The 20,035-nt window shown below is 36.0% G+C and overlaps 1 protein-coding gene across 1 annotated transcript in view; it reads right to left on the bottom strand.

Moving 5' to 3' along the window:
- Window positions 1-9,136: 9,136 nt before the first annotated feature.
- EPHX4 (epoxide hydrolase 4) overlaps window positions 9,137-20,035 on the bottom strand; it is a 42,606-nt gene continuing 31,707 nt past the window's right edge. The window contains exon 7 of the mRNA XM_044238677.1: window positions 9,137-9,904. Coding sequence (XP_044094612.1) covers window positions 9,673-9,904 — 232 coding nt within the window. The 3' untranslated portion in view covers window positions 9,137-9,672. The remainder of the gene's footprint in view (window positions 9,905-20,035) is intronic.

The following is a 20,035-nucleotide window of genomic DNA, read 5'->3' as shown; positions in this document are numbered from 1 at the left end:
TCTCCCTGTTTTAAGGTCAGCTAATTAGCGAACTTAATTCTATTTGCAACCTTATTCCCTTTTGCCCTTTGGCATGTGACCTAACATATTCCCAAATTCTGGGATTATGATATGGACATCTTTTGGGAGGATGGGCACAGGCATTATCCTGCTTCCCACAAGTGGTAATTCATTTTGTATCATATCAGGAGGTACATAATGTTGGTTATCCTCCTTTCAATGTTGCTAATATGTATCATACATTTTCATCTAATAGTTTTATCTGTTGATAATTCTTGCTTGGTCCAACTAGGGATTGCAAAATGATTTTATAATTGCATCAGTCATTTGCTGGAAATTTGCTGGAAATGTTCCTTAAAGAAGAACCATCCTTCATCAGTTAGAAATACTGGATATCCAGAAAGATGTTTCACACTGCAAAGGCAGGATAAATACTTAATTCTCTTATTTAAATTATCATTTTTCCAAGTAAGGAGTTGATAACCTCATTAATTCCAATGTGTTCAGTTTATCATTTTTGTTCATGAACTCACTGATTTTTATTTATGCAAAGACAATTGCATTTATTCTTTTTGATGCTCAAATTGCCTTATCTGACCAATGGGAGTTCCTTTGTATTGGCTCTTGTGTCCCTTTGACACGTTCTCTAATCTGTGGTAGCTTCCTTGCTTTCTGGCACAACCAGATACTAGATACGTTGTTTATTTTCCACCCCAGCTATTCTCCCAAATAGCTATAGTTCCTTTTAGTGTGTACTGGTAGATAGAGCTCACAATCTGGGTGTTAACTATGCTCATTAATATTGGTCTGGGTTCTTTCTTTCTTCTTTTTTTTTTTTAATTAACATATAATGTATTAGCCGCAGGGGTACAGGTCTGTGAATACCCAGGTTTACACTTCACAACACTCACCATAACACATACCTTCCCCAATGTCCATATTCCCACCACCCTCTCCTTACCCCCCTACCCCCAGCAACCCTCAGTTTGTCTTGTGAGATTAAGAGTCTTTTATGGTTTGTCTCTCTCCCAATCCCATCTTGTTTCATTTATTCCTTTCCTACCCCCCAGATCCCCCACATTGCATCTCCACTTCCTCATATCAGGGAAATGATATGATAGTTGTCTTTCTCCGATTGACTTATTTTGCTAAGCATAATGGGTGCCGGGTTTTTCTAAGCAATACATGTTTTTATAAGAAAAAAGATTGCTGAATTTATACTATATCTGATTCAAATTTAATATTATGAGATTTTTAGATTCTTTGTTTTTAAACTCTGTTCTTTTTTCTTGCACTGAAAAACTCTTGGTTCCTAACAACATTAATAGAATTACTTACCTATACATTCTTATGGAAGTTATTAGAGTTTCATCATAATGTGAATATTACAACTAACAATTAGATTATATTTAATTTAAGGTTTTGTGAATTAATATCATGGAAATATCAAGTTGGGGGAAGGGTGAACCTAGGTGACTCAGTCAGTTAAGCATCTGCCTTTGGCTTAGGTCATGATCCCACGGTCCTGGGATTGAGCCCCACATCAGGCTCCTTATACAGTGGGGAACCTGCTTCTCCCTCTCTCTGCTTCTCCCTCTCCTTCTGCCTGCCACTCCCCCTGCTTGTGCTCGCTCTCTCTCTGTGTTAAATAAATAAAAACAAAATTTAAAAAAAAAGAAACATCAAGTTGGGTGGATACAATAGAATGACTATTTGTGTCCTCCCAAAATTCATATGTGAGAATCTAATACCTAGTGTGATGGAATATGGAGGTGGGGCCTTTGGGAGGTGATCAGGTCATGAGGATGGAACCCCCATGAATGGGTTAGTTCCCTTATGAAAGAGAGCCCAGAGAATTTCCTTGTCTTTTCCACCATGAGAAGATATAGTGAGAAGACAGCTATTTACATACTAGGAAGCAAGCTCTTATGAGACACCAAATTTGCTAGTGCATTGATCTTAGACTTCCCAGCTTCCAGAACTATAAGAAATAACCCAGTCCATGGGTGCCTGGGTGGCTCAGTGGGTTAAGCCGCTGCCTTCGGCTCAGGTCATGATCTCAGGGTCCTGGGATCGAGTCCCACATTGGGCTCTCTGCTCAGCAGGGAGCCTGCTTCCTCCTCTCTCTCTCTCTCTGCCTGCCTCTCTGCCTACTTGTGATCTCTCTCTGTCAAATAAGTAAAATAAAATCTTTAGATAGAGAGAGAGGAAATAGGGAGGAGCAGGGGAGAAGAGAGAATCTTAAGCAGGCTCCACACCCAATGCAGAGACCAATGTGGAGCTCAATCTCATAACCGTGAGATCATGACCTAAACCAAAATCAAGTCAGATGGTAACCAACTGAGCCACCCAGGTGCCCCAATATACCATTTATTTCTGCTCTAATTTTTGTTATTTCTCTTCTTCTGCTGACTTGAGACTTGGTGTATTGTTCTTTTTATAGCTTCTTAGGTATGATTATGTTGTTTATTTGACATTTTTCTTGGTTCTTGAGGTAGGCCTGTATTGCTATAAGCTTCCCTTTTAAGACTGCTATTGCTGGGGTGCCTGGGTGGCTCAGTGGGTTAAAGCCTCTGCCTTCAGCTTGGGTCGTGGTCCCAGGATTCTGGGATCAAGCCCCACATTGGGCTCTCTGTCGGCAGGGAGCCTGCTTCTTCCTCTCTCTCTCTGCCTGCCTCTCTCCCTATTTGTGATGTCTGTCAAATAACTAACTAACTAAATAAATAAATCTTAAAAAAAAAAAAAAGATTGCTACTGCTGCATCTCAGAGGTTTTGGACAATTGTGTCTTCATTTTCATTTGTTTCCATTTTTTAAAAATTTCTTCTTTGATTTCCTGGTTGACCCATTCATTCTTTAGTAGCATATTGTTTGACTTCCATATATTTGTGGTCTTTCCAAATTTTTTCTTGTGGCTGATTTCAAGTTTCATAGTGTTGTGGTTGGAAAATATACATGGTATGAACTCAATCTTTCTGTACTGGTTGAAGCCTGATTTGTGACCCAGTAAGTGATCTAGTCTGGAGAATGTCACACGTGTACTTGAAAGGAATGAGTATGCTGTTGCTTTAGAATGAAATGTTCTAAATATATCTGTTAAGTCCATCTGGTCCATTGTGTCATTCACTGTCTTGCTTCCTTGTTGATTTTCTGCTTAAATGATCTGTTCTTGTTGTAAATGAGGTGTTAAAGTCCCCTACTATTATTGTATTATTATGAATGAGTTCCCTTATGTGTGTTATTGTTTTATATATTTGGGCACTCCCAAGTTGGGGGCATAAATATTTATCATTGTTAGATCTTCTTGTTGGATATACTCCTTTATTATGATGTAGTGCTCTTCGTCTCTTGTTATAGTTTTTATTTTAAAATCTAGCTTGCCTGATATAAGTATTGCTATTCCAGCTTTCTTTCTTTCTTTTTTTTAAAGATTTTTTTTTTTTGATACAGAGAAAGATCACAAGTAGGCAGGCAGTGAGAGAGGAAGGGAAGCAGATTCCCTGCTGAGCAGAGAGCCCAATGCGAGGCTCGATCCCAGGACCCTGGGATCATGACCTGAGCCAAAGGCAGAGGATTAACCTGCTGAGCCACTCAGGTGTCCCTCCAGCTTTCTTATGACATGAATTTGCATGATAAATTTTTCTCTGACTCCTCACTTCCAATCTGAAGGTGTCTTTAGGTCTAATATGAGTCTCTTATAGGCAGCATATAGATGGATCTTGTTTTTTTATCCATTCTGACACTCTTTCTTTTGATTGGAGCATTTAGTCCATTTACATTCAGAGTAATTACTAATAGATATGTATTTAGTTCCATTTTATTACTTGTTTTGTCATTGTTTCTGGAGATTTTCTGTCTTCTTTTCTAGTCTCTGTCACTTTTGGCTTTTCTCTCCCACTCAAAGAGTCCTTTTCAATATTTCTTACAAGGTTGGCTTCGTGGTCATGAATTCCTTTAGTTTCTGTTTGTCTGGGAAACTCTTTATCTCCCCTTCTATTCTGAATGATAGCCTTGCTGGATAGAGCATTCTTGGCTGCAGATTTTTTCCATTCAACAAGTGAATATATCATGGCACTTGCTGCTTGTCAAGTTTCTGTGTAGAGATCTGCAGTTAGCCTTATGGGGTTTCCCTTGCAATTTGGGTACTTCTATTGTCTTGCTGCTTTTAGGATTTTTTTCTTTATCACTATATTTTGAAAATTTAACTATAATATGTCTTGGTATTGGCCTGCTTTCGTTGATCTTGATGGGAGTTCTCTGTGCTTCCTGGATTTGGATGTCTGTTTCCTTCCCCAGATTAGGGAAGTTTTTAGCTATAATTTCCTCAAATAAATCTTCTGCCGCCATTTTTTCTCTTCTTCTAGGACCCCAATGATACAAATGTTACTATGTTTGATGGAGTCACAGCCTATTCTCATCATCCATAGTTCTTCTTTCTCTCTTCAGCTCTTTTCTTCTTTGTTAAACTTCATTACTTTTTATTATTCTATCCTCTATATCACTTATTCAATCCTTTGCTTCTTCAATCCTTGTAGTCATTACATTCAGATGATTTCAAATCTCAGTTACTATATATTTTCATTTCTGATTTTTTTAACTCTTTCATCTCTGTGGTAAGAGTCTCCCTGATGTTGTCCATATTTTTCTCAAACCCAGTGAGATTTTTATGATTACTGCTTTAAATTACTTATATCTGTTTTGATTAGCTCTCTGGCCATGACCTTTTCTTTTTCTTTCTTTTGGGATGGATTCCTCCATCTTGGAATTTTGTGTAGGTCTCTGTCTTCTTCTCTGTGTCAGAAAAGCCTGTTGTGTTTCCTGCTCTGAAGAGTAATGGTTTTATGAAGAAAAGATCATATAGTGTCCAGGCCCTGGTTCTTCAGTGAGGGTCTCTGGTGTGTGCCTGGAGCACCCGGCTGCTTTATTTCGGCTACTTATCCCTCAGGTCAATCATCTGCAGAGGCTCTTCTTGCCTGCAGTAGACAGTGATTGGACTTTAGCCAGAGTGTGGTGGTTTTAGCTAAGCATGCTCTGGTCTACTTGTTAAATAAGACCTGATGTGGAATTGAAGCCTTGCAGAATTCTATGGTTAGTAGACATTTTGTGTGCGGGGGTTTGTGCTGGTCTTCTGGGAAGGGGCCTGCTGCACTGGTCCTTAGGCACACTTGTCCAAGAAAACCAGCAACAGCAGAGCACAAGGGATGGGACTTGGTGTAAGTAGGTTAGGCAGACAGTGTTGGTGCTGTGCAATTTACTGAAGGAGAGAAATGACACCAGCCTGCTCCTTTATCCCTGGGGAGGGGTCTCTGTGCTTGCTACTCTTGGTGAAGCACTCCCAGAAGACTGAATAATTTCTCCTCATGTGTCTCAGGTGTTTTTCAGATTGCTATTTTCCTGCAATCTGTCTCTAGGTTGCTAGCCTGCCTGAAGCAGTGCAATGCCCTTGGGGCTTTATCCCAGCCAATCCTGTTGACTTTAAAAACTCCAAACTTTAGGGACATGCTGTGGCAGGGGCCTGAACTGGTCTCCTGGGAGAGGGTTTTGCAGCACTCGGATGGATACAGGTTTGACCAAGAAAGGCAGTCATGCCAGAACACGGGAGTGTAAGATTTGGAGCAAAACAGGCTAAACAGCCAGTGTCTGGTTAGGTGCCCTCAGCGGGTGTCTCTGTGCCTATGCTGAGGGGCAGAGAAGGGAAATGGCACCTGCTGACTCTTGGTCCCAGAGAGATGACTCTGTGAATGCCACCTTTCACAGATAAGCTCCAAGAAGAGCAAATAGTCCCATCCCCCCTACCCCCTACTCCCCTGGCCTTGCTCCTTAAGTGATCCTCAGATCATATTGTCTGCCCTGGGCTTGCTTGCCTGCCTTATCTCCAGGAATAGGGAGGTGCTTTTAAGATTATCATAGCTAAGCCTGCCAACCTCTAAAACTCCATTCTTTGAGCCCCACTTGTTGCAGAAACTCACGAAAATCATCCCCTCTCATTTCCCAGCCAATGGCTTTGGGGAAGTGTTCTCTTGTGTTTTCCCCCATGTGTTCCATTCTCTCTGTGACCACAGCTCCCTCCCCTCCATGGCACCTCCTAACCATTTCTCCCCCAAACTGCATCACCTCAGAGGCGATTTGGTTACGGAAGTGGAGTGTGGGGCTGTAACACAGATGAGGACCTCATCTAAGGTCCCTTTTCCCCTTTCACTTTAACCAGGGATGCTGCTAAACAGAATGTTGCCTGAAACAAGAATCTGGGAGGTGGTTGCACCAGTTTTTTCCACCGAACTCTTCGCGGGGTTGACTGGTCAAGCAGAACCGCCCTCGGTGGAAAGTGAGGACATTGGCCGGAAGACAATGACGAAGAAGGCAATGCAGGACTCCCAGACTGGCACCAGCACAGTTGCAGCGAAGATGATGTAGCCAGCACCATGGGCTGATACACCTCGGCTGCATGGAGAGGTTGGCCACTGAGGGCTGTGCGACCTGATCATCCCGTGGTGGAAGGCAGACTCTCACACCTCCATCTCCAAGTCAAAGGATGGCTGAGTCACGAGGCCAACTTCTCAGGGGTCTCAGGATGTCAGTAGACTGGGTCTGAGGGCAACCCCCAAAGCAAACCCCTTCCCCATATTCAAGAGCCCTTTCTAGTCACACATAATTAGAACTCTCAGATACAGTGTGGGTTAATCAGAAATAAGGGTGTCTTACCCTTGATGATTTCTTAAAATTAGAAAAATTAAAAATGATAAGTGGTGTAATAGAATTAAAATCATATCAACAGTACAATCTTTTTTGCTTTTTCTAAATGTCTTCCTTTTGACATATAGGCTTAATTATTTTCACATGGTTTCTTACATTTATATTAAGGATATATTATATGCCTACTAGGGATATAGTAATTTAAATAGATGAATATTTAATTATAACTTTTTAATTTAAATGCCATTACCAGTAAAGTTTACTTACTGTGAGATGTTTTGGGAGTTGGTAAGTCAAATTCATTTACTCTCCCTACAAATTGATCTCTACAGAGACCATGATATCTCTTTATGCTAAGAGGTTTAACTGATGGCACCCATGAGCCTTTATATCTGTTACAAGCCCTCTTCTACATACATAGCAAATTGGAATACATCCATTATCATGGGCTGGAATTAGCTATAGCACATTTGATTCATATTATTAACATGAGTCCACATGAACCAGTCAGCATTCCAAACTGATATAAGTAACAACAACAAACCTTAAAATCACCTTAGTCAGTAACTAGTTTTCAGTAAAGCAAGTCAGGATTATTTTACTGGGTCAACATAAACAGTCAAAGTCCTATTCTTCCCTTTCTTGCTGCCATTCAGAAATGATCAAGAGGGAAGCATAATCAAAGTCGCTGTGAACCAGGCTCTCTTCTATACCTTGTAACATTTGCAACTCTGACAATGCTAATTTGCTAATTACTGATTTAAATTCCTTTCCCCAGAATTAAAAGTCAAATTATAGGTTTCTGAGAGATGTTTCTATTTATTGGAGCACATCAGGTTACCAGTAAAACAAAACAGTGTAGATACAGAGCCTGTTATCTTATTGGAAAGATTAGAGGCTTTTTAACCAAATGAATTTAGATCAGATTCTGCTTCTAACAATTATACCATGGGCATTGGCCAACCTTATTTTTCATGTCTGTAAACTGGTAATACCCTCTATCTTGTAATGTTATTATGAAGCACAAGCAAAAATGTATATAGAAAGTTGGGTTTTTATTAATAAATAAAAGTTGCTTAAGATACAATAATGAGAATTCTTAAGAACATTCCACTTTCTTCTGTCACTATCAGAACTACACTTAGTGAGGGAGACATTTTTTTACCAACTTAGTCTTAGTTGGGAACATAGCTGTAGCCTCTAAGGAGACATGATTTGGCAATGTTACTGGTTGTCTCCCATACCAGATGAGACCAACCCAAGTGAATGAGTAGTACTACCTTGAGCTTGTATCATTCTCTCTTCTGTAAGTCTTCCCACTCCTATTTGTAATGTTTGTTACTACTCTTGAATCCTTGTTTAACTTAACTACATTCTCTGTATACTTCTTTTTTTTTAAGATTTTATTTGGGACGCCTAGGTGGCTCATTAGTTTAAGCGGCTGCCTTCGGCTCAGGTCATCATCCCAGCGTCCTGTGCTGGGATCAAGTCCTGAATCCAGCACCTTGCTCAGGGGGGAGCCTGCTTCTCCCTCTGCCACTGCCTGCCACTCTATCTGCCTGTGCTCACTCTCATAAATAAAGAAATAAAATCTTAAAAAAAAAAAAGATTTTATTTATTTGTTTGAGAGAGAGAGAGAGACAGAGATAGCGAGAGAGAGAGAGAGAGAGCATGAGTGGGGAGGAGGGTGAGAAGCAGGGGGCCCCAGCGCAAGGCTCAATGCCAGGATTCTGGGACAATGACCTGAGGAGAAGACAGACGCTTAACTGACTGAGCCACCCAGGTGCCCCTGTGTATACTTCTTTTTTTTTTTCTTTCCTGTGTATACTTCCTAAGGAAAGTTCCATATTACCATGTTATCTTTCCTTTATATTTGCCTAGCAGTGTGTCAGATATTTATTTATTCATTAAACAGGTAAGTGAGTGCCTACAATGGAGCCAGACCCTTATTCCAGATGTTGGATATGTGTCAGGTAATAAAACAGTAAAAAATTTATGCTTTGTGGAGCTTAGATTCTACTGCACATAGGAAGTACAGAATTCAATTCTGGTTGCATAATAGGGACTAAAGGATATTTTGATCTTTCATCTAAATCTCTTGCCAGTTTAGCTGGAAAATTAAGATAAGTAATTTGATGGATGTGCTTTCCAACTTTGCAGGATTAAATACACACACACATATGTATACATGAGAATCTCTACATTATCTCTTGTTAATCTTTCCAGTATAAATAGAATTTATGGGGGCGCCTGGGTGGCTCAGTGGTTTAAGCCTCTGCCTTCAGCTCAGGTCATGATCTCAGGGTCCTGAGATCGAGCCCCACATCAGGCTCTCTGCTCAGCGGGGAGCCTGCTTCCCCCTCTCTCTCTGCCTGCCTCTCTGCCTACTTGTGATCTCTCTCTATCAAATAAATAAATAAATAAATCTTCAAATAAATAAATAAATAAATAAATAAATAGAGTTTATGACTTGTTTTAAGAATGCATATTCTTCTAATCATCTTTGCCTTCAAACTCATAAGCATATTATAAATCCAAGAGATTTGACAATAGAATCTTTTAATGGTTGAAAAATAGTAAAAAGAAGTTTTGAACAATAAAATGAAAATTTATACCATTGCAGGTTTGCCTTTTTAAACATGGCACAGCTAATCTTTAATATACATTTATAAAAGGCACCAGATGTTAACAGGGTAAAGAATGCAGGAAATAAAAACTGAGCCACTTGCCCCAACTTCCTTTTTGTACCAATATATACATTTTAAGGCAGATGCTTTCCCGTGCAAAATTCAACAGAAGAAAATCAACATCATGTTACAAGTCCACACATTCTCAATTTTTTTCAATATCATTTGTTGGGATATTTATGATAAAGCATATTAAAACATTTTTTCCTAATGAAGCTTAAAGAGGTTGATGAACAATTGTTAAAAATTATTTAGAGATTTCATTATAGACCTCTCATAGAAGATATAGAAAATCAATCTTTTTTTCTTGTTTCTTCTTTCAGAAATGTCCATATCAGTTTGTTTACTATGTCAGGTTGTTCTTGCTGAAGCCAATGACTGACTTCTGACAATATAGTTAGCCTGAAATAATTTTTAACATAAATCTTTGTGACTTCAGCCATCTCAACCTCCATAAATGCGTCTTTCTCTCCCCACAGTAGTAGTGTTGGAATGGTCACCATGTGATGTTTGAGAGGCAGGCAGCTATGAAAACAAAACACGTGGATTTGAGACTCACTGTAAAAGTTAAAGTAACATTTTTCCATAATGTTCCTTTAAGCCATATAGTCTCAAAGGAGGCTATATCACCACCAATGGGGTGAAAATCGATTCTTGTGAGAGTGAAAAAAAATTATTTTTTTTAATGTATAAGTCATGGATATACACATAGTACATAAACAGATATTAAAATTTCATGGGGGGTAAATTAGGGAAAAAAATGTCTAAAAAGGCTCCTTAAGGAGGTGATGATGAAAAAATGGTTGAGAAACACGGTATTCTGTTGAGAAACAGGCAATTAATCTATACAATAAAAAATTTAAAAGGCTATTTAAGAAAGGGCTCAATAAAATTTTTAATTGGGTGAGTGCAGCAAAACTTATAATAAAGATTATAAATTAAATATGAAATTCATCACTATGAAGAATAATTTGCTTTAAAAGGATACCAGAATTTCTGAATTGTGTGATGAAAGAGTTTTAAATGGTGTTATTTTAAATATATTTTAAATTGTTTCTTAGATACATAACATTTTATGTGAAATTGGAACTGAAAATTCAGAAAATATATACAGCCTAAACTTAACCACTAAATGACACTATATTTATTTTGCAGGAAGATTATTTTTAAACAATGAATTATTGTGTATTTTCTTAAAGTATAAAGAACAAAACCATGCATAATTCCATCAATAAAAAATAAACTTTTGGTTATTTTCTATGCATATAGTTGAATAATATAGAAATATATATATAAATATATTAAATATAAAGATATATTTATTTATATATTTATATAAATCTATAAATAATATGATAATTTATATTTGTATAAAATATAATTATTCAAATAAATAAAATATGTAAATAAATTAAACAAACATGCAAAATACATGTAAATTAAATATATATTTAACTTTAAAATAGTTATAATATATTTATGATATATTTATATTTTATATTTATATTAACTATATTACATATGAATGTATTTATATTTACATATACAAATTATATAAATACATAAATTATATGAATATACTATTTATATAATATTATATAATATTTATATAACAATTATATAATATATTGATATATTATAAATACATTATATTAAATGCAATGTAATATATTTATAATATACTTATGTACTTATACATTATATATTTATTTATATATTATATATGAATATAAATATAATATAAATATTAGTGTATATCTATTAATAACATAATATATAACATTATAAAATGAGAAAATTCTCAAGTTATAATTCAACATGAAGTGTGAGTATGGATACTGTATATAAATTGTGTATATTTATTGAACTTTATATATATTTATATATTTTATTATTTATATTTATACATCATTATATATTAAGTATATATTATGTTATTAATATATAAATATATACTTAATATATAATGATGTATAAATATAAATAATAAAATATATAAATATATATAAAGTTATATATAAAATTATAACTTGAGAATTTTCTCATGTTATAATGTTATATATGATGTTATAATGTTTTTCAAAAGTAATTGTAAGAGAGAGTATTTTGTGGTGTTATGACCCATAAATGACTATTGTCCTATAACTGAATGTTTAGATGATATCATCAGTTAAAACAAGGGGATGTTTTCAGTGATGCTATAATGAGCATTTCGTGTCTAAATCTTTTTTGGCATTTCAGATCATTTCTTTCAGCTAGAGCCATAGAAGTGGAATTCCTGAGCTAAGGAAAATAAATATTTTTAAAGATTTGAACATCTACTACTACACTATTTTTCAGAAAAGTGGGATGGATTAGTTATATTCTTGTTGGCTAAGCATGAGAATGAACACGTCACTAGACACTCTCCAGCACTGACTTCCATTTTTGTTAGTTATCAAAAATAATGACTTGTGGCTACTTGGGTTTGATAGGATGCTGCTAGAACATATGTTCACTAAGGACTTAACTTTTGACTCCCATTCAAGTAGCCATCATTTGATTATAATGTTCTTAAAAATTAATTTCTTTGTGAATGGGTAAACTAATGGAAAAATAAACTTTATACTTAATGTTGATACATGGATTGCTATACAAACGTGCAAGTCACTCAAATTCTAGAGGTCATAAAATATTCAAAAGTAAAACATTTTCTAACAGTTACCCACATATTTAACAATATGTGAGCACCTAATAATTGAATCAGTAACGTAAAAGGAGTTTTAAAAGACTATGGACTCTGAAAAACAATCTTAGGGGTTGAAGTGGCGGGGGGGTGGGTGGGAAGCCGGGGTACCAGGTGGTGGCTATTATAGAGGGCACGGATTGCATGGAGCACTGGGTGTGGTGAAAAAATAATGATACTGTTATGCTAAAAATAAATAAATGAAAAAACAATTAAAAAAAAAGACAACTAGTCAAAAAACAAAGAAAAAAAATAAATTCTTCACTCATATGTGGAATTTAAAAAACAAAACAGATGAACAAAGAAAAAAAAAGGACAAACAACAAAAAACCCTGACTCTTCACTGTAGAGAACAAACTGGTAGTTGCCAGAAGAGAAGTGGGTCAGGGAAATGAGTGAAATAGGTGAAGGGGATTAAGGTACATTTGTGATGAGCACTGAGTAATGTATAGAATCGTTGAATCACTATATTGTATAACTGAAACTAAAAGAATGCTGTATGACAATTATAGTTGAATTAACACAATTAAAAAATAAATAAATTTTTTGAATTACAAAAAAGAATAAAAGCAAGAAAAATAGAAACTCATCACCAGATCAAATTGGGGATACAAGGGAGAAGTTTCCAGAAAATGAAAAGAAGACATATTCTCTGGCCCTGGGGTTTTAAATGGCTGAACTTCACATGAAATATATCACACTTTTTTTTTTAAGATGTATTTATCCAGTTTAGAGAGAGTGTGCGTGTGAGTGGGGGGAGGGGCAGAGGGAGAGAAAGATTCTCAAGCTGACTTCCCACTGAGCACAGAGCTGAATGTGGAACTCAATACCACAACACTGAGATCATGACCTGAACCAAAATCAAAAGTCAGATGCTTAACTGACTGAGCCACCCAGATGCCCCTGAAATATGTTACATATAAAAGAAAGTATCCACCAGGAGTGCCTGGGTGGCTCAGTCATTAAGTGTCTGCCTTTGTCTCAGGTTGGGATCCGGGACTCCTGGGGTGGAGTCCCACATCAGGATCCCTGCTCAGTGGGAAGTCTGCTTCTCCTTCTCCCACTCCCCTGCTTGTGTCCCCTCTCTTGCTGTGTCTCTCTCTGTTGAATAAATAAATAAATAATTAAAAAGGGAAAGTATCTACCAAAAAATTGCTAGAACTAATACATGAATTCAACAAAGTCACAGGATAGGATCAATTGACAGAAATTTGTTGCATTTCTATACACCAATAATAAAGCAGCAGAAAAATAAATCAAAGAATCAATCTCATTTACAATTGCATAAAAACCAATAAGATACCTAGGAATAAACCTAACCAAAGAGGTAAAAGATCTGCACTCTGAAGACTATAGAACACTGATGAAAGATAGAGGACACAGCAAAATGGAAAAATACTACACACTCATGGATTGGAAGAACACTGCCATATTACCCAAAGCAATCTACACAAAAGACCCTAAATAGCCAAAGCAATTCTGAAAAAGAAAAGGAAAGCTGGAGGCATCATAATTCCAGATTTCAAGCTATATTACAAAGCTATAAGAATCAAGACAGTATGGTAATGGCACAAAAGCAGACACATAGATCAATGGAACACAATAGAGAAGCCAGAAATCGACCCACAGCTATATGGTCAACTATTATTCAACAAAGCAGGCAAGAATATTCAATGGAAAAAAGAAAATGTCTTCAACAGATAGTGTTGGGAAAACTGGACAGCGGCATGCAGAAGAATGAAACTGGACCATTTTCTTAGACCATTCACAAAAATAAATTCAAAATGGATGAAAGACTTAAATGTGAGACAGGAAACCATCAAAATCCTAGAGGACAACACAGGCAGCAACCTCTTTGACCTCAGCCATAGCAACTTCTTACTAGATACATCTCTGGAGGCAAGGAAAACAAAAGCAAAAATGAACTATTGGGACTTCATCAAGATAAAAAGCTTCTGCACAGCAAAGGAAACAGTCAACAAAATAAAAGGCGACCTACAGAATGGGAGAAGATATTTGCAAATATCTTAATAGATAAAGGGCTAGTACCCAAAATCTGTAGAGAACTTATCAAACTCAACACCCAAAAAATAAACAATCCAGAGAAGAAATGGACAGAAGATATGAACAGATACTTTTCCAAAGAAGACATACAAATGGTTAACAGACACATGAAAAGATGCCCAACATCACTCATCATCAGGGAAATAAATCAAAACCAGAATGAGATACCACTTCACATCTGTCAGAATCACTAAAATTAACAACACAGGAAACAATAGGTGTTAGGATGTGGAGAATGGGGAAATCTTACACTGTTGGTGGGAATGCAAACCGGTGTAGCCACTCTGGAAAACAGTATGGAGCTTCCTCAAAAAGGTAGAAATGGAACTACCCTATGACCCATCAATTGCACTACTAGCTATTTACCCAAAAAAATAAAAAATACTGATTCAAAGGGGCACATGCATCCTAATGTTTATGGCAGCATTGTCAACAATAGCCAAATTATGTAAACAGCCCAAATGCCCATCAACTGAGGGATATATAAAGAAGTTATGGCATATATATAGATAGATAGATATAGATAGATATAAATATAGATATATCTCACCATATATACCACTATATATAAAATATATTTATATATAAATATATAATATATAATAAAATATTATAATATATTATATATTATAAACTAATATATAATAAAATATTACTCAGCCATCAGAAAGAATGAAATCTTGCCATTTGCTATGACCTAAATGGAGCTAGAGTATATTATGTTAAAAGAATTAAGTCAGTTAGAGGAAGACAAATACCATATGATTTCACTTATGTGGAATTTAATAAACAGAAGAACATACGGGAAGGAAAAAATGATAGAGAACAAACTGAAGGCTAATGGATGGAGGTGGGTGGGGGGTGGGTTAAATGGGTGATGGGCATTAAGGAGGGCACTTGTGACAAGCACTGGGGTATTGTATGTAAGTGAATTCTACTCCTGAAACCAATTTTAGCATATATGTTAAATAAGTAGAATTTAAATAAAAACCTGAAAAGAAAAAAATAATTAAAAAGTATGTACAGCATTGTGGCTACAGTATACTGTATTGCATATTTAAAAGTTGCTGAGAGAGATCTTGAAAGTTCTCATCATAAGAAAAATAATTTATAACTCGGTATAGGGACAATGTTAATTAGACTTTTGGTGATCGTTTCACAATGTATACAGATATTGAATCATTACATTGTACATTGTACACCTGAAACTGCTATAATGTTTTAAGTCAATCACACCTCAATATAAAAAAATAAGCAAATAAACAAGCAAATAAATAGTAAACCATTATTTTAGGAGAGTATGTTAAGCTGAAGAACTTATTGGGAAAACACTTGATAAAATATATGTGATTAAAAATTACTAATCTTACTAAGTATAGAAACAATTTGAAAAATCTAAAAACTGTAACAAGTAGTAACAATTTCTGGTCAATATTGCTAATTATTCAACCTATCAAAATATATTTTTAACATACTTATTTCAAATAAGTCTGTTTTACCATATTACTTTTCCAAAGTCTGAATTATCAGCTGATGTATAAGTATTAAACCAGCAATTTCCAGAGTGTTATACACTCCATCCTTACTTTTCTATGTGGAAATATTTTACTACTTTAAGAAGACACTGTAGAAAACAATCGCATCAATATACTCACTACCAGCTTAAGAAATAAAACACTGCAAATATGATGACACCTTTCTCTTGACCTTTCCTTGATAACATTTTTCTTCTACTCACCCTAAGGCAGTAGTTCTCAAAGTGTGGTTAACAGACAAGAAGCATCAGCATCACCTGAGAACTTCTCAGAAATGACAACACTTGGGACCCATCCCAGACCGAATGGTGGGGTCCAGCCATCTGTGTTTTAACATGCTCTCCACGTGATTCTGATACACACTATGGTGAAGAACCACTACCAGAGGGGAATGACTAGGTTGAATTTAGTTCTTATCATCCCCGTGATGTTTTTAAACTTGTATTGTGTGTATTAAGATACCTCTCCCCATTCCTATGGTTTCTTTGAGGAGTGGTTTTCCTTAACCCCTCCTGGATCATGTTCCACCCCTGAATGGTGAGTGACAGTTGCTGGTTCAGGGCGTTGAACTAGGTGAGTCTATCAAATATGTCCTGAGAGTAAGAAATTCAATCCCTTTCTCTTCCTCTCTCTACCAGATTTGTGGAAGGCAGTGACTTGAGAGGTAAGGGAAGTAGAGTTCGTTCTGCAAACTTTTCCACAGGTGATCTGTTCTAAAGTTTGGACTGGCACTAGAGCATTAGAAAGACCATTCTGGTTCTCATAGTAGGCCATAGTCTCTCCTTTATCAGTAATGAAGACGATAGTTTGGTTTTCATTTGCTGACTCTTGTTTGATTTCTGAACTGGCTCAGAAATTGAGCAGGAGGGACGCCTGGGTGGCTCAGTTGGTTAAGCAGCTGCCTTCGGCTCAGGTCATGATCCCAGCGTCCTGGAATCAAGTCCCACATCGGGCTCCTTGCTCAGCAGGGAGCCTGCATCTCTCTCTGCCTCTGCCTGCCATTCTGTCTGCCTGTGCTCACTCTCTCTCCCTGTCTCTCTCTGACAAATAAATAAAAAATCTTTAAAAAAAAAAAAAAAAAAGAAATTGAGCAGGAAAAAGGGGTACTATTTATCAGCTCTTCCCTAATACAGTACATATATTTCTATAAACAATAGATGGAGGTGTTTTACATTTTTTATAACTTCACATAAATGATCTAATACTGTACATATTCTTCCACAACTTGCTTTTGTGCCTTAATGTTATATTTTTAAGATTATCCATTGATGATACATTTAGTTTACTCCATTTTCACTCCCATATAGAATTTCATCTTATGATTATACCACAGTTGATCCATTGTCCTGTTAATGGCCACTTAAAATTTTCCAATTACTTTGATAATATTGATCTTATTCTTGTACACTTGTGCACTTATGGAAGGGTTTCTTAAGGTACATTCCCCAAACAGAATTGTTTCCTCAGAGAATATGGACATCTTCAACTTTAGTCAATATTGTCAAGCTGTTTTCCAAATGGACTGTAGGCTCCAAAGCAGTATGTAAGAATTCATCTTCCTCTACACCATTGCCAACACTTGTTCTCGAAAGTTTAAATTTTTCCATTCATTTGAGATGGAATACTTCTCATTGATGTAGAGATTGTTCCCTAAAACTTCTTCCATTCCACTATAGTGATAGAAAATCCAATTTTCAGTTGGACTAAGGGCCACCCAGAATAAAGACTGAATACACTAGCCAGCGTTCTTGCAGCAAAGTGAGGATATGTCATTTATTAGAAACAATGTGTGCATCTTCTAAGTTGTGTCCAGTATGCCCGCCCTTCCCGTCTTCCCACTGACTGAAATGTAAACATGGTGGTGAACCATTTTGCATCCCAAGAACAAGGGCAACACCCCCAGGATGGCAGAACAAAACATAAAGTGCCTACATCTCTGATCGAAGAGTGACTTAAGAACTCCATGATTTCATGGAGCACAGCCAATACACCAGCCTAGACTTTCACTTGTGAGAGAAATATATATATTTCTTTATGCTTTTATTTTAGATCTCTATTACAAGCAGTAAAACTTATATCCTATATCTGACTATTAGTAAGTTTGGGCATCTTTCAAGTCATTGACCATTTAATTTCTCTTCTGTGAATTGCCTTTTTATATCCTTTACCCATTTTATGTTCTTTATCCATTCCATTCTTTATAAACTCTAGATATTATTAGTTCATGATTGATTGTGTATTGCAATTAACTTTTCCCCATCTAAAGCTTGCCTCACCATTTTATGGTATCTTTTATTATATAGATGTTTTTCATTTTAATGTAGTCAAATTTATCAGTATTCTTCATAATTTAAGCTCTTTGTGTCTTATTTAAGAAATCCTTCCTACCTGAGGTCATGAAAGCTTTTTCTTACCTTCCAACATTTGAAAGTTTTGCTTATCATATTTCTTTTTTTAAAATCTCCCTAAGGTTGGGGTGCCTGGGTGGCTCAGCGGGTTAAAGCCTCTGCCTTCGGCCGAAGCCTCTGCTTCGGTCATGATCCCAGGACCCTGGGATCGAGCCCCGCATCGGGCTCTCTGCTCAGTGCAGAGCCTGCTTCTCTCTCTCTCTCTCTCTCTCTCTCTGCCTGCCTCTCTGCTACTTGTGTTCTCTGTAAAATAAATAAATAAAATCTTTAAAAAAAAAATTTCCCTAAGGTTGATTTCTTATTTAGTAAGAGCTAGGAATCTAATCTCATGTTATTCTATTTGGATATCCAATTGTTCCAGCAACACGTATGGAATATTTTAACCACTGGTTTAAAATGTTCTATGTCATAGCAAGTTTCCATATGTACAGTTCCATTTTTGGGCTTTCTTTTCTGTTCCATTAATCAACCTTTCTATACCAGAGTAAACTCCATATTTTATTAATTTTAGATTCTCATTATAAGCCTTAATATTGGATAGGGTTAGACACCCATCTATCCTTTCTTTAAAACTATCTTGGTCATCCTCAGCCTTTTGTTCTTCTATACAAATTTCAGAATCAGTTTTTCAAGTTTCATTAAAATTTCTTATGATTTTGATTGAAATTACATTTATAGGCAAATTTGTGAAAAATTAACAACTATGATATTGAAGTTTTTCAATCATGAATATGATAAACCAGGACTAATTTTCACTCGTTTACAATAGCAAGTCTTTATGGATTGTTAAAATATTAAAATATTTCTCTACTGATTAGTAAATAGCTACTGCCCTTAGTCTGTATTCTTTACTAATTCCAATCAACTTTGACAATCCATAAAGGTGATCTTTTGTTAGAGTCATTCCTATATACATAATTTTTTTTGCTATTATAAGGGTATCTATTTTTAAAATGTGTTTCCAAATTATTCATTTATAAGATCATATTTTTGTATATTACACTTACATATATCAACTTTGCTGAACTATTTTTGTTTGAATAAGTTTTCTGTAGATTTTTTTTCTAGATAACAACCACATTATCTATGTATTGATGGCTTTGTTTCCTGCTTTCCTAATACTTACACTTTTCCAGCTTTTTTTCTTATATGGCTAAGACTTCCAATACAGTGGGGAAAAGAGGGAGTTATAGTCACCAAGTTTATCTTTAGACTTCATTTTTGAAGAAAATGATTTTCAGTGTGTCATCATAAAGTCTGATATTTGTTATAGGTTTCTGGTAGACAGAAGTACCCTTCTGCATTGTCGTAATAATGGAACCATATTGTGATTAATAGAAAGACACTAACAGACACAGAGAATATCAAGTTTAATGGCAAAGGGAAAAGAAACCTACAAAGGTGGTTTTATAAACAGAAGATAACATTATTCTATCAGATAGAGGAAGGACTTCCCAGATCTTCCAAAGTTTCCCATGGCGATACAGCTATTGGACAATACCACAAAGTATTTTCTGCTTTTGGTATAGGCTTTTTATTCTCTTGGTCCTGACTCCTGGAATATATTTTTATGTGCCTGCCAGCTGCCCAAATGCAAATAACCAGTGCAAAAACACTTTCAATACCTTATATTTTTTTCTTGGACAATTAAGTAAAGCAAAGGTTAGTTTCTCAAGCTATCCCTGCAGGAGATTCTGGCTTATCTAGCTTGAGGCCCAATTTCACATCCTCTGTTTCTAGATTACCAAGAGCTGTTACATGAGTATGTGTTGAATATTATTGAATCCTTCTTCTTAATTTTGTTTTTTAAAGATTTTTAATATATTTATTTGAAAGACAGAGAGAGAGATTGAGAGAGCATGCACAAGCAGGGAGGAGGGCCAGAGGGAGGGGGAGAAGCAGTCTCCCCACCACAAGAAGCCCT

Source organism: Neovison vison, chromosome 2, assembly GCF_020171115.1.
Source record: "Neovison vison isolate M4711 chromosome 2, ASM_NN_V1, whole genome shotgun sequence".
Classification (NCBI taxonomy): Eukaryota; Metazoa; Chordata; class Mammalia; order Carnivora; family Mustelidae; genus Neogale; species Neogale vison.
Note: the sequence above shows the minus strand (reverse complement) of the source record. Positions and strands in the feature narration are given on the sequence as shown.